Source organism: Pleurodeles waltl, chromosome 6, assembly GCF_031143425.1.
Source record: "Pleurodeles waltl isolate 20211129_DDA chromosome 6, aPleWal1.hap1.20221129, whole genome shotgun sequence".
Lineage (NCBI taxonomy): Eukaryota > Metazoa > Chordata > Amphibia > Caudata > Salamandridae > Pleurodeles > Pleurodeles waltl.
Window position 1 is genome coordinate 1391724084 of NC_090445.1, and position 15997 is coordinate 1391740080.

A 15997-nucleotide genomic window follows, 5' to 3' on the forward strand; every position below is an offset into this window, starting at 1 on the left:
ATTGTGCTGTCAGAGAAACCCAGTGCTCCAGGCATTACTGCCAAAAACTAGACGCCAGATTGAAAAGAGTTTTGGACTGAGTGCCACCCAGATGATTGATATACCGGACCGCAGAAATATTGTCCATCTTCAAGAGGACACTTGATTGGATAGAGTCCTTGGTCCAGCATTTGACTGCAAATGAACCAGCTAGAAGTTCGAGACAATTTATATGCAAGTTCTGTTCCTCTAAGGATCAGGTTCCCCCGGTGGAGAAATCCCCACATCGAGCACCCCAGCCTAGTCGGCTGGCATCTGACTATGAGTGGAACCGAAAATAGCTCTGCCGTTCCACGCTTCCATATGTGAGGGCCACCAATGAATTTCCTCTAACGCCTCCTGTGAAAGGGTCACTTTTTGAGAGTACGTTAGGCCTTTGCGTAGATGAGTTGCTTTGAGACGTTGAAGAGCTCGGTAATGCAGCGGGCCCGCGAATATTGCCTGAATGGAGGAAGAAAGAAGTCCTATGAAGTGGGCAATTTGACGCAGGGAGACTTTCTGTTTGACCAGAGTGCGACGTAATTCGTGATGTATTTTCGTCATCTTGCGGGAAGGAAGACTTAGAGTGGCAGACACCGAATCAATAGTGAAGCCTAAAAAGACCACTCTTTGAGAAGGGGTTAAAAGGGACTTGACTTTGTTTATGATAAACCCCAGGCCTTGTAACAAGTTGACTGTTACCTGTAGATGGACAGAAAGTTGTTTGGGACATTGGGCTAGTAGTAAAATGTCATTGTGATAAACAATTAGTCGAATTCCCCGAGCTCTGAGGTGTTCCACCACCGGGTTGAGAACCTTGGTGAAGCACCACGGAGCTGAGGAAAGTCCGAACGGAAGGGTAGTGAACTCAAATGTTTGATTTCCCCAGAAAAATGTAAGTAAACGCCTGTGGGGTGGGAGATAGGAATGGTGAGATAGGCATCTTTTAAATCGAGATGAGCCATCCAATCTAGAGTGCGCAAAACATCCCGAAGAAGGTGGATTCCTTCCATTTTGAAGTGGCGATAAACAAGCCATTCGTTGAACTCCTTTAGATTGATGACCGGTCGTCGACTGCCATCTGTTTTGTCCATGAGGAAGATATTGCTTATGAAACCTCGAGGATGTGGGATTGTGGGACAGACAGCTTGTTTGTCCAACAAGGCTGTAATCTCTGTGTCCACCATAATGGAGTCTTTCGAGGAAAACACCAGGGGTTTTGGAAGGGAAAACTGCTTGGGAGTTCCTACAAATTCTATATGGAAAACTGTAAGACCCATGCATCCTGTGTAATTTGCTTCCATTCGTGGATAAAATTCGCCAAACGACCCCCTACTTTTAAAAGGGAAGAAGGGATAACACTTACCTTAAGAGGATGTTGATGTAGATCCTCTACCACCACGATGTCTGAAGCGTCTGGCCCTGGTAGGGTAGAAGTTGGCAAAGCGGTTGTGGTCTTGGAACTGTGCCTGCCTGGAGCCTTGTCCTCTGAAGGAGTTGGTTGATTGTACACGGCCAGACGATTGGCCTCTGCCTCGACCAGCCCCATGGAAAATTCGAGTAGGAAAACTTTTTTCATTGAGGAGTGTGCTTTGTCTAGGGAAGTGAAAGTATTCACAAACTTCCCTAACTCTTTTATGAAGGGTTCACCAAACAAACCTCCTTGCGCTACAGGACCTGCTTCAGAATCGGCCAGATCTCCTAGCTTCGGGTCCACTTTAATTAACAAATAACAATGGCGTTCGGTGGAAAGAGCACAGTTAGCATTTCCCCAAAAAATGATAGCACATTGAGCCCAGCCTGCCAGGACCTCAGGAGAAATTAATGTACCAGAAGAATTACGTGTTCAGCCATGTCAAGGATTTTTGTCAAGGGACCCAAGACATCAAGATGTTTATCTTGACATGCCCTCCAAGACCTGTCAATTCTTTTCTTAGGATCTTTTATACATTTTTGAAGGAAAGTAGACACCCTGGGGTCTAACTCCAGAGTGATAGCCACCTTGTCTGCTAAAGAAGGTCGAGGACATTCCGCTCGTAGACAATTACGAGAATCTTTTTCTAGCGGTTTCCTGATGTGTCCCGCTACGTAAGATGCCACCTTGTCAGACGGTGCCCATTCAGACGACCTGGGATGGATAATGTCATCTGGATCCAACATGTCTGAGACTGCAGGAGCAGGCTGCAACCCAGAAGGAAGCCAAGGTCTGGATGGACTGGCGTCCATTTCCTGGTCCCCAGAAGAATCACTTTTAGGGAAGACGGGTGACAGGGGCCTTGAGGAATCTAAAAAAAAAGGGGGGCCAGAAGGGGAAATTGGGGAATTCCTGACCTTATCAAAAAGATCTACGTCGATATCCAATTCACAAGGACACTTAGCAGGAGGTGCGTCTGTGAAAGTATCGCTGGAGGCAGGTACGGCCGAGGTATAACAGTAGAGGTTGAGAACTTTGCGCATTCGCGTGCTATTTGTTGAGATAATCTGTCCTTGAGGGGACCAATTGCTTCAGAAACGGCCCTATAAATGGACGCGTCCACAGCATCAAAGAATTCCTCCTCCTCATTAAGATCCATATTAGAAATATGGAAAAATTATAGAATAATGAAAATAATAAAATAATTAGAGCAGTACTAAAGGAATAATATATAGCTGGGTGTCAGCTTATAAACTGAAGAGTGTTATAGACTCAAAGTAAGAGAGGGCTAAAGTCAGGGACACGACACCCCAGTGCACAGTAATATCTTGAGGGGTAAAATAACAATATTTATTGCTTGTCTGGGAGTGTGTCCCCCAAAAAAAGGCAATAAATATAACCCAAAGGGTTAAATTCAATTACATTGAATCAATAAATACAAACCCCGGTGAAGCAACGGGGCGTCAGAGCCTTTTTTAAGTTTCAAATTATATCAATACAGGCACTAGAAGGAAGGGCGTCTCTCTCCAGGCAGGGAGCTAACCATTAAAAATGAGGAGAAACCTCGCTTCGTGCTGAGGTAAAAGTGAAAGGCGCGTCCCCTTCAGCATGTCCGTTGCTAAGGGAAACCTTCCCGACGAGCGCCCTCTGGCGGTCGCCAGGAAGTTCTCCCACAGTGCACAGCAGAAAACGCTTGCTAAGTGGCGACAAACGCTCCCACGAGTAAAATAAACAAATATACACACAATAAAATATGAATAACAGTAAAAATACAATACAATGTAAAATAACTATCGACAGAAAGAAAACAGTGACTTAACACGGCTGCGAGCAGCGAAGAAGGAGGAGGAGGAGATAGCAAGGAAGGACTATGTTATGGACTGCCTATTCCTGATTGGACAGAATATCTGTTTTTTATTCGTTGAGACTGTACTCCATTTTCCCAAGTTCTCATGGGAGTTGTAGTTATCGTTTGTTCTTGGCTGCTGTTCAATAAAGTGGAGAAAGATGAGCATAATCCTCGCCTCCGGTCCTGACATACAATCAAAACAAAATGTATTCCGTTTAGTTAAAACAATAATGTTAAAGATGCCTTTTTCTGTAAACCTATTGGTTTATTGTATTATAACAAGGTGCTCCAAACATTACAATGGGGCAGTGAAAATTAAAAGAATGAATGGAAGTGCAGAGAAAGCATATGGCTGATTGGGATACATTTGTTGTTACATACCCCTCTATGTCAGTGTCATATTCCCAATCAAATTATTAACAGTCCAATAATATCTTTGTCAGCATTTCAACACCATAACAGTTTCATTCGATTACACCCCATGTTGGTGAGTGAGGCTAGAAACACAATAGCACGAGCATGTGATCTCAGAATATGTTGGATTCTTCACAGAATTAACCTAACGAATGATTGGTGCTCGCCACTAACAGTGGATAGGATTTATCCTCCACATTGCTGCAATAATTTGTGCAAGGGTTTACCACGATTTTTGGGACATCGTACATGTATACATTAAGATTGACTTTTGTAATTCATAATTATCCTTCTATCTATTGAAACATGATTTTTTCACTTTCAGGTTCCTCCAAAGATCTTTTCTGTTCTGATGATGACATCAGTATAAGTAACTTTTAAGGGGTCGAAATGTCAACAAAAATATTATCGGCTGTTTTTTAAATTTGATTGAGAATATGACACTCTACATAGAGTAGCCTGTAACAACAAATGTATCTCTATCTGTCACTTGTGTATATATACTTTCTGTATAGCACTTGCGCACTTCCAATCACTATTTTCACTTTCAATGCACCATGGTAATTTTTAGAGCTCCTTGTTATAATACAATAATACAAAATGTTTCCAGAAAAAAGGTATCTTCAACCCAATTGTTTTAACTGAACTGAATACATTTTGATTAGATTCTTGTTCAAACCAATCTAGTGATAGTTGTGTATGGTTGCCACAGAAGTTAAGACTTACACTCCCCCCATAAGGATCATTCTTTTCCCCTTCATAAAATGGCTTCTATTAACAGGCATGTTTATAGTATGTTATTAATGTTGCCTTTTTGGGTGCTTTTGATGTTTCAGATTTTTCTGTGTCTTTTTGATGTGGGACATCTGCTGATATGTTTTTCATTTGCCATAGCTTGTAAAGGAGTGCAACGCCAGCGTTCAGTCAATGAAGAGGACTGAGGAGCTCATCCACCTCAACAAGAAGATTCACTTTGAAAGTAAGGTGAGTCCTGAGTGGTCCAAGTTTCTAATGCAGGCTGGAAACGATAACTTAAAAGGTTTTAGTGTCAGAGAGGGCATAACATCTGAGGAGAATGCATTGAGGCCCTCTGAGAGAAGAGAGAAGATAAGAGGCATGGATACCTTGGGTCAAAAGGCAGGTGCTGAAGTAATGTGATGTGAAAAGACACAGAGATGCCTTGAAAAGAGAATAAAGGCATTGAGCCCTTTGGAAGAATTGGCAGGCACTGATATTTTTGAAGGCAAGTAAAAACATTGACACCCTGGGAGGAGAGGACAAGCATATCATTTTATAGTCTACACCTATAGACATGGGAAGAATTGTGGATTTTTATTCTTTTCATTCTTGTATCAGTTCTCTCACCCATTCATCATTCACGATTATAGATTCTGCCAAATACCCAAGTGCAGTTTCTACTTGTCCCATAGCCATTTTGTAGATCTTGGCATCCTTGTCCTGACATATCCTCATTCTTTTCCTTCTTCAGATCTTTCCACTCATCTCTCAGTCCCGCTGGCTCGTTAAGCACGGAGAACTGGTGGAAGTGGATACACAGATGCCAACAGTTTCTGGGTCAAAGCTGAAGCTCTGTAGCAAGCCTGTGTACCTGCACCTTTTCAACGACTGCCTTCTGCTCTCTAGGAAAAAAGAGTGAGTATGAGTAAGGATTCTGTTTGCTTCTAGGGACACAATAGACAACGAAAATGGATTGTGTTCCTCATTACCAATGCTGTGATTGCCTCAATTTTTTTCAGCCAGTCTTTTCATCCCATGTATGCTAATTACTTCCTCCGTGCTCTGACTAAACTCGCCCTGCTGTCCCAAGCTGCTCTATTCCTCCGCTGCAAGCAGATCACAAAGAGAACAGAACCTTTCCTAACCTATTCCTCTCAGAACCAAACAAAGTGCCTCTCCCTACCTTAGGTGCTACCCCATATATTGGAAGAATCAAGTACCCTATCCACCCTCCTTCTCTCAAGCCCACCAGCCAGATCTTTAAACATTTATAGAGTGTATCATCAGGAAAAAGACAATGAAAAGCATCATCTTGCCTGCTTTAATCCCTAGCTTTAGCCTGGCTGTTTAAACTTTACAGAGTAATGGCTCTGTGTTCTCCTTGGAGTGCCAATCCACTTTTTACAGATCTTTAACTGGTCTTGATCCTCTGCTACCCACTGTGCTTCTACCCACGAGAGGTGCAAACATTTTTGTTGACTTGCCTATGTGACACCTTGTCATTGCAAACACTAACCCATGTGACACTCACTCCTCATTGCTGGTGCCTGGGTGCTAACAGGTAAATAGGAGATAAAGTCGGGTGTACTCAAAATATTTTTTAAAAAAAATGAGGCAGGCGTTCTGCTTACTGTGGTCAAATCTGCTGCTTGCAATTTTGGGATCCTTACTTTATTTTGGTTCTGCCATCACACTGATCTACTGCCCCTGTTCTTTGCATAGCACATAAATCACAGGTGGCAGCATACCACCTGATTTTGTGAAACCTTAATAGGACCACACCTTTTTAACTGTGTCAGTTAGAATGTGGTATACTTATCTCGCTTTTGTAAAATTTCGTTGTTATGAGTATCCCAGAACCTTTAGCTGGCATATCTTGTGTTTGTCAAATGCATGTATGAGTGTGTACAGAATGTATGTAGTACATGTGGAAGTAAGGCTATGTGTGTGTGAGTCTGAGTACTGAGGCAAGTGGATTTTGCATACCACTGGTTCACCATGGCACAACCTGGGGACCGAGGAAAGCTTCCCTAGTGGAAATGTGTTGCCTGCATTCCTATGGCTGTAGGATGGAGAGCAAGACACTGAGGTGGGGAGGATGGTACAGGGATACTGTTAGAAATTCAATGAAGACTTTTTTTTAGCAAAGGGTTGGTGATAAATTCGTCCTGAGCACTGTATGTGGTAGGTAGTAAAATGGAAGGTTTCTATTGTTAATAGCAAGGACGTTTGTAGGTCTGGCCTTCCCTTTTGTCTGACCTGATTATTCCTTTAAAAATGGCAGTGAGGGACATGCACAGACAACACATGCTCATTGTGTTCATGTTGTGGGTGCTTCAGCTTGGACAAAGCCTGAGTGCTACCTCCTCTGAGAAGCATCACTTTTCACAAAGGGTGTGTCTGGAGAGCAACCTGTTGAAGGGCACTTGAAAAGAGAGCCAACCCAAACCGATTTCTTAGGTTTGTGACACATCCCTGTCTGGAAAATCGTATAAAAGTGGGATCCAAGCCACTCCACTTTTTCCATGCCCACATTCCTGTTGACCAAGGAAGATAGTGCTCTGCGGAGTTGCTCTCTAACCACAGCTGTTGTCTGCCAGACAGCCAGTCACCCAGACATCTGCTGACGTCTGCATTTTTTGCTTGAGGAGCTAAGGGTCGCCCTGGTGCCTAGTGGCCTGCCGGCCTGCCTAAAGAGGCAAGGGGTCTGCCTGGATGTACAGAAGGAGAAACTGACATTGAGTGGGAATAGACTTCCTCCACCCCCCAAGTCTGACTCTGAATAGTAAATTGGCCACCCCACCCAGAGTCCAGTGCTTCCATAATGTTGCTAAATTTAGGAGTGGGAATAGTATATCTACCTCCCCCTCCAAAGTCCACCACTTTCTGCAGTGTTGCTTAGTTTGGAGTAAGAGAGTAGATCTGACCCTACTCCCTCTGGAGTCCAGCACTTTTCCCAGTTTTGCTTAGTTTGGAGTGAAAAGATTAATTGTGACCCTCTGACCCTTCTGCATTCCTTAGCTTTCAACACTTCCCCCACCGTTGCTTTGTTTCTAGTGGGCATAGTAAATCTGCCCTTCAGTTCAACACTTTACCCAATATTGCATATTTTGGAGTGGGAATAGTAATTCTGACTTCGCAGACACTTTCCCCAGAATTGCTTAGTTTGAAATAGGAATAGTAAATCAAACTCCCACCCCAAGAGTCCAATGCTTTCCCATTTGTTGCTTAGGTTGGATTGTGAATAGTAAATCTGTCGAGCCCCAACCCCCAGAGTCCAACACTTTCCCCAGTGTTGCTCAGTAAGGAGTGAGACTAATAGTAAATCCACACCTCCTCCAATTAATTGCAACACTTTCCCCAAAGTTGCTTAGTTTGGAGGGTAGTAGTAAACCTGACCCCCCAAATATATGCAGTTACCCCATTTAGTTGGATCAGAGGTAGAACAGTAAATCTGACCTCCTGCCCCCTATATGTTAATTTAGAAAACAATTAAAAGTATTTCAACTTTTTTGTAACGTTTTCGCCTACTTAGAAGGAATTATTTTATATTTAAAAAAATATTTTAAATAAATGTCTTGTGAAGCTATTTTTTTAGAAACATGCACTTTTTAATTGATCTGTTATATAAATAAAATATTTTTCATGTAAATAAATTATATTACTTTAAAATGCATATTCATAAAGAATATTTTCAAAACACCCATATTTTAAAATGTTTTTTTTAAACCATTATTTATAGATTTACAATAAGTGTTAACTCGTGAGGAAAGTGGTTATTATATGGAGTGGTTGTGTGACCTCACCAAGTAATATACTCACAATAACAACTTGGGTCTGGTCAGGCACACTTGTAAAACATGTTGCTCAACCCTACGCAGCTGTGGCATATAGCAGTTAGGCTTCAACAAAGGAACAAGTGTAAATGTCCAAACATTTGGGAGCAATCGTGCAAAAAGAGGCAATTTCTTACAACTCTCATGACGGATCATTACACCTTGACACTTTTTACCCATTGTAAATGTTCCTCTCCATCACCACTCTATACAATACATATTTAGGTTATCTCCTCCAGTCTTCCAGTCTGTTACCATTCTAATTCGGTACCATCTGTTTAACATTCTTTACATTAATTTGTCCACTCAGGTCTACATGTCCTCATGCTTACAGCCTATTTCCTTCAGCTTCCTATAGGCTCTATATGGCTCCCAAACGTCCCTTGATTATGTCTTAGAGCGTATAAGATCTCAATAATTGTCCCTCGTGGTACTACAGTACAGCTTGAATTTTAGGGGCTCCAGGATTCATCCAGCATATTGTTACTCGCTCTTTGCAAGCAATAGAGCCATAGATGCAAATGTTCTCACTTTGCCAAGCACTTCATCTGTGAATCCCAGTAATGCCATTTCAGTTGTGAGGGTAATAGTCATGTCTGTCATCTCATCAATGGATGTAAAGAATGTCAGTACCCCGGGACAGAACAATGTCACATGCAAAAAAAAGCTGCATTGATTGCTTTACATTTCCTACTCTTCACTATGGCTACGTGCTCTGGTGTGTATTACAACCAATGTATGAATTTAATTGCAACAGTTAGTTAAATAGCATATCCGTAACCTGGATGCAACAATACCTACAACATGTATCTGAGATTTCTCTCCCCAAATCTCCCCTCCCATTCCCTCTAAGAGCAGTATTCTTGCATTGCTTTAGAATTTAGGGCCAGATTTATGCTGGCAGTGCGCCGTTCCAAAGCCACATTAGCAGCATATTTTTGACGTTAGTGTGGCGTTGGAAGAGGAAAACGCAGCACCATATTTACAAAGTGGCGCAATGCTTGCATTGTGCCACTTTGTAACCCATTGTGCCACATGCCTGCACCAGGCAGAATATATGCAAGGGAGGGGTGTTCGGACGCTAGGGGGGCCATGAAAATGGAACCATTTTTATAAGCATTTTTTAATGCCTGCACTTAGCAGGTGTTACGCAGAGGCTCCCATTGATTGAAATGGGCCTCTGGATGCTTTGCAGGATTTGCATCATCATTTTTATACGCTAATCCTTGAAAAGCGTGGACTAGCATCAACCATTATGACGCTACCATGGTGGCGATAGGGGGGCGCTAATTGGCTCAAGAAAAGTGGTGCTGCACTAGGTGCAGCTCTACTTTTCATAATTCTGCCCACGAGTATCTCGGCCAGAACCTCCAGCTTCCTCGGAGGGCTCAGAAAACCCGGAAGCACGGATCTAGCGTTGTATTACAGTATGTAACATAGCAGCATTGCCAGCACCGTAGTTCAGTCCCTGTCTCTAAATTCCTGCAAGCTTATGAATGATCCCTCTGGAAACATATTTTACCCAACACTTTGATGTGATTAGTTCTCAACAATTTTACCGAGGATCGTTCATTGAATGGAGATAGTAATTCATTATTTTCAATCTACAAGAGGAGGCAATACAGCCTATCCAACCCCACCCAGCCTCCCAGTCCTCCACCACACACAACTCACTGTCTCTATGACATCTACCTTGTCTTTCTTACCACAAGATTCGTGTCATCACAACCACCAGTAATGATTCTAGTAGTGCGAGAGTGTTTCAGCCTTAACACGCGCCACCGCTTCAGTTTCATGGAACCAGTACTTAACATGTTGAGATTGAGCAATGAGGTAATAAAGGAATGGGTCTTGAACCACTAGGCCTCCATTATCGATCGGCTGATTGAGAGCCAGGTTTATGTAGGACGGCTGACCACCCCATATCAATTTGTCTAAAAGCTGTTGTAATTTTTTTAATAACTCAATTGTAGCATCGAAATGTTCACAAATAAATATAGAACATTTGGGATAATAATTATTTTGATCAATTAGACGCTCCCAAGCATTGAGATGGGAAGTTTCAACTATCTGTCTGCTCATGTTTTAAAAAATTCAGAAGTTGCTCCAAAGTTGTCTTTTACCACATATCTCCCATATTTCTGGTTAGGTACGCATCTAGATATTTAACTCCTGCTTTCCATCATAACGGGTAATTCTTTAGGCAGTGGAGTTGCACTTTTGGTCCACAGGAAGATTTCCGATTTATCCCAGTTTATTTGTAGGCCAGAATATTAACCAAATCTGATAATGTCTCTAGTAAAAGGTACTTGTTTCGCAACGGGATGACTCTGTTGTGTGCCTTTATTAATTACAGAGCTATTTTGTTGCACCCTGTTCACCTTCACCAATGCAAAAGGGCATTTTAAAAGGCACTTTTAAAGAGTATTCACATTTTTTAAATTTTAAATTAATTGTAATGAATTAAATTATCCTAACAGTATTTAAATTATATTTTAATTTTCTATATTTGTTATATTCATTTTAAAACTGAAAATTATTGTAACCCATGTTTTTCTATTAGCTATTTTTAACTCTAGATATTTTTGCAGGACAATATTTTGGAATCAATGTTTTTGGTATTTAATTATCAGTACACAGGTTATAGTATTTTGGTAGTAACTATTTTGACCTTGATATTTTGTTAGGTCGATATTTTTGTTGCCAATCACACACCACTGAGTTATCCATCACTTTTGAAATTATGCTGCAGTTTCAGAGCGATATCTGCCTTAATTGCTATAGTTTGTCATTTTGTAAACAAGATTCACAGTGTTTTTAAAGTTATATTTTATACCTGTGCAGGACTTTCACATGATGGCAATTAACTCTCGTAAGTTTGTGGACAAAAAGTTATAAATAATTTGTTTGAGGTATGTGTCATGGACTGTAGATACACATTCTGTGTGTACTCCTGCCATCTAGTGTTGGGCCTGGAAGTTGTTTTCTTTAAAGAAGTATTTTGAGTCACAAGGTATAGTGACTCCTCCTCTTGCTGGTAATGTGCACGATCATAGGCTCCATTGTTAGATTGATTTCTTTCCACCGTTGGGTTCGGATGTGTGCACTCGTGGTCCTGGTTGACTCTTTTGCAGTGCTGTTTTTCGGCTCCCACAAGTTCCTTCTTTCTGTCAGCATTGTACTTCAATTGCATCTCCCTTACAACATCAACATAAAGTTTTATGATTGATTCAAGCCCGGGGGGAGTTTACGTATCTGTGGTGAAATTACATCGTCCTTTCTCTGTACTGGAATAACTGACTAGCATTGTGTGTGCCAGACGAAAAGGATTAAGAAGTGCTGTTCTAGGAAGTTTATGTTGAAAGCAACAATTATTGTGATTTAATCCACTTTGACACATTGTCCTGAGCATGGTCTCATGGACAGTTTGAGCCTTGGGAGACCGAAACACCAACCTTATACTGTCCATGACGCAATTCTCCGCATGAACTGCTGGAGTCCATTAGGAGTGTTTCTGATTGTTTGAAAGACTACATATAGAACTCAAACCTTTTGTGGTTGGAGAGTAAGGAGAGTTGGTGCTCTCCTTCTGTCCCTTGGATGTAAAGGGATTGTGGACTAGAGGAGTCACCAGTGCATTTGTATAAAAACACAAAATATTATCTTTGCTATATTAATGAATATATTATTGGTGAATATATAAAAATTCTTACTTTTTCCAGAAACGAATCACGCGCTGTTTGAAGATTTATTCATTTATGGAATTTGATCTATAGTTAATTACAACATTATTAGTTTTTAATATCGCAGAAATATTTGTATGCAAATGATTCCTCCATGAACATTGTTGCTTTACAGCTGCACTATGTGCAGCGCCACTTTTGATAAATCTGGGCCTGAGTATCTTCTGCCAGTCCAGCAGTCCATGAGTATGGAACCCCATTCCCCTCGACAACGTTCTTAATCTGAGCAGCCCTCTCCGGAGCACCAAAGACAGGCCTTCTGATCACGAGTGCATCGGGCCATGGTCAGCACTGAAAAATCACTTTGGACGCTCTGCCCAGCTCCTGCTCGACACTGAAAAAATCTTCGAGACCATCTGCTCTGAGGTTGGCTAGTCTCTCACTGCCACAAGAGCCGATCCTCTACGCTGACCATCTCCGCCTCAGTGCCTACCAGGACTTCAGCGCCAAAACCAAATCTGCCCTCGGAGCCAAAGACTGCGTCATCAACTAGAAGGACCGGAGTCAGCACCAGCACAGTCGAACCGATTCTCCGCAAACTTCAGGAAGAGATCAACACAAGGCAGAAACACCTGGTCATCCATACCTATACGGGTGGGATCCTTGCCTGCCCTGTGAGGCTTACTGTTGGTCCACTCAATGCTGCCAGCTGTTCTTCGAGGAAGCCTGGTACATTCTGATTCCACCAAAGGTGCACAAGAAGCCTGCTAAGGCTACTAGTGCACAACCATCCCCTCTCCCTGTTCCTCACCCTTCCCCACCTGCTTCTTTAGGGGGGGCCCCTTCACATCACAACTCAAGGGACTCCTATGATGCAGACCCACCGGGGGATATAGACCCTGACCTCTACTATGCCCGGCCCTCCCCTCTGGATAATTCCACATTCTATCAGGAACTCATTGGTAGTCCTGCCTTATTTCATAAAGTGGATATTTATGCAGAGCCCTTAGAGGTGGACTTTCTTTTTGAAACCCTCTCCTCCACTTGCAGATCTACTCAGTACCTCCCCATGCTTAAGGGCATGCTACGTCTCACGTCTGACATTTTCAAGGACTCTGTCCAAGCCGTGGTCATAGCATCCAGGGTGGCTAAAAAATATTAAGCCTGTCCTACTGACCCCATTTACATCTGTGGCCAGCTCTTACCTGGCACTCTGGTGGTCACTACTGCTCATAAGGGAGCCAACTCACAGGCCATCGGGGACACCCCGCCACCGGAGGAGAGTAAGTGAATATATGCAGCAGGCAAAGGGATGGCTGTGCAATCGGCCAACCAATGATGTATAGCCAATTCAAAGAAATGATCATGTCCACTGAGACAAGATGGAGGAGCTCCTGCAATGTAGTCCAGAGGAGCTAAGGAAGAGGGGACATGAAATAGTATCCGAGGACAAGCAGATATCAATCACTCATATTTGCTGTGCTCTAGATGCTGCAAACTCCAATGCCAGGGGGGTTAATTCCAGGATCCTATCTCTGGCTTCAAGTCGGAAGTTCAGCAGAACCTTTTGAATATGCCTTTTGATGGCCAGCATCTCTTTGGCCTGCAGATGGACCAAATGTTAGAGAAGATCAAGAAAGATATGAAAACAGCTAAGACGATGGGCACACTTGAGACACCTGCTCCCCCCAGCTCCTTTGGCCACACACCCTACTGTGGAGGCTCGGAGGCCACCACCCCTGAAGCCTAAATATCCTACCAGCGCACAGCAATCTTCTCCCAGAGGTTACTTTAGAGGGTCCTACAGGGCAACACTTCTAGAGGCAGTGGTAAACGTGGCTCCCCAAAAGAAGCTGCAACTACCACCAAACTCTGACTTGCCTCTTTTCCCCCTACCCCCCCAACTGCACAACATCGGCCAGAGAGCACTTACAAGGCTTCTTTCCCACATGGCAGACCATCAATTCAGACCATTGGGAGGTGAATATTATCAAACATGGTTATCTGGAGCTCACTTCCATGCCTCCCACCATTCCACCTTGCAAACAGACTCTCCCAGAAAACCAAAGGCTTCCCAGGGAAGAGGTCAAAGCACTCCTTGCCACATGGGCTATAGAACCCGCCCCCAGCTACAAGAAGGGCACTGGAGTGTACTCGATGTACTTTCTAATATTAAAAAACAGCAGGTCCCTTAAACCCATTCTGGACCTCCTTGCTCCTAAACAAATACATCCTTTCAGAGCACTTTTATATAGTCATTCTCCAGGATGTAATTCCACTTCTCCAGCAAGGCCACTTCATGACTGTGTTTGACCTGTAGGATACCTGTTTCCGCATACCAATACATCTGGCCCGTCGCTGATATCTAAAGTTTGTAGTCAGTGGAAAACATTACCAATTCTAAGTGCTCCCCTTTGGGGTTAGTACTGTACAATGGGTCTTCACCAAGTGCCTCACAGTGGTGGCCACACGCCTTCGCAGACAGGGCGCACACGTCTTCCCTTATCTGGAACACTAGCTCTTTGAGAGTGCCACCCGCCAGCAATGCCACAAACACTCAGAGATTCCAATAGACCTTCTTCACGACTTACGGTTTACCACTAGCGCCACAAAATCCCACCTACTATCCCTTCAGAGCCAAGTCTACTAGGGGGGCGTTCTAAGCTCAGAGGGATGCATGGTCCACATGAACCCATGTCAGGATCCAGTTCTCAGGCACTGCTCCCTCTTTTCCAGCAAGATCGACAGGTCACAGTCAGAACCGTCATGCGCCTCCTAGACATAATGGCCTCCTGTATTGCCGTAGTAACCCATGTCAGATTACACACGTGTTTACTGCAGGAAAGCCTAGCACAACAGTCATCTTAGACGGAGGGTCATTGGGACGATCTAGTGATGATTAGTTGCTGCACTTGTCGCTCTCTGCGGTAGTGAAACACCAGCAAGCGGTTTCAGGGATGGCCTTTCCTCAATCCACTTCCGCAAAGGACGGCTACAACAGATGTATCCCTTATGGAATAGGGTGCACGCTTACAGGACCTGACTGTCAAAGGCCTATGGAAGTCCCGACACCTGGGCCTCCATTTCAAATACCTGGAACTCCTGTCCGTCCTTAGGTTTGAAGGCTTTCCTACCTCACCTGATAGGCAAGGTTGTTCTTGTCCGGACAGACAGTATGACAGCCTTATATTACCTTCAGAAACAGGGGGACACATGCTTTCCACAACTCTTGCACCTGTTCCAGAGCATTTGGCTGTGGGCTCTGCCACAAAATCCATTTGCTAGTGGAGTGTCTTCCAGGGATGGGGCGACAAGTCCACAAACGGGAACTCAACCCACAAGTCCTCCTCTGCTACTTACAGAAATGGGTTTCCCAAAAATCACCTGTTGCAACGGCAGAAAGTCTTTAATACCCAAACTTTGCCTCCAGGCACCGACATCCACAGTCCAGTGGCAGTGCACTATAGAAGGACTGGCCAGGGATATTCACCTGTGCTTTTCCACCTCTCCCTTTCCACCCACTTGTGGTTTGAAGGCTTTGGCAGACGTCCCTCACTCTCCTCCTGGTGGCTCCCTCAAGGCCCGCTAACCCTGGTTCACAACTCTGCTTGAACTCTCTCTGGTTTCACATGAGAGGCTCCCCAAAAGGCTAGACCTTCTCACGTAGAACCATTGAGAAATTAGGCACCCAGACCCTAGGTCTGTCAACCTTGTGATCTGGCTTCTGAGGCCATAGTTTGGGTACCTAGTTCTCCCACCTGAATGCATGAGCATTCTGAAGGAAGCACACAGACCTCCAAACCTCAGACCTGATATGCAGCCAAGTGGACGAGATTGGTGTACTACTGTCAGTCAAAAGTTGTTGATCCTTTTAAAGCCACTGTGCAGGACATTGTCTGCTACTTACTCCAGTTGCAGGTTTCTGTTTTAGCCTTCACCTCCATATGACTACACCAGGCTGCCACAGCTGCATACCTTCAGGATAGACAACACATTTCTTTCTTCAGGATTCCGGCCATTAAAGCTTTTCATGGAGGGTCTCAAA

The 15997-nt window shown here is 43.5% G+C and overlaps 1 protein-coding gene across 1 annotated transcript in view; it reads left to right on the plus strand.

Annotated features, from left to right (window-relative positions):
• The window catches only part of ARHGEF19 (Rho guanine nucleotide exchange factor 19), a 332662-nt gene that overhangs the window by 297337 nt on the left and 19328 nt on the right, over positions 1–15997 (plus strand). The window contains exons 11-12 of the mRNA XM_069240732.1: positions 4590–4679; positions 5185–5348. Coding sequence (XP_069096833.1) covers positions 4590–4679; positions 5185–5348 — 254 coding nt within the window. The remainder of the gene's footprint in view (positions 1–4589; positions 4680–5184; positions 5349–15997) is intronic.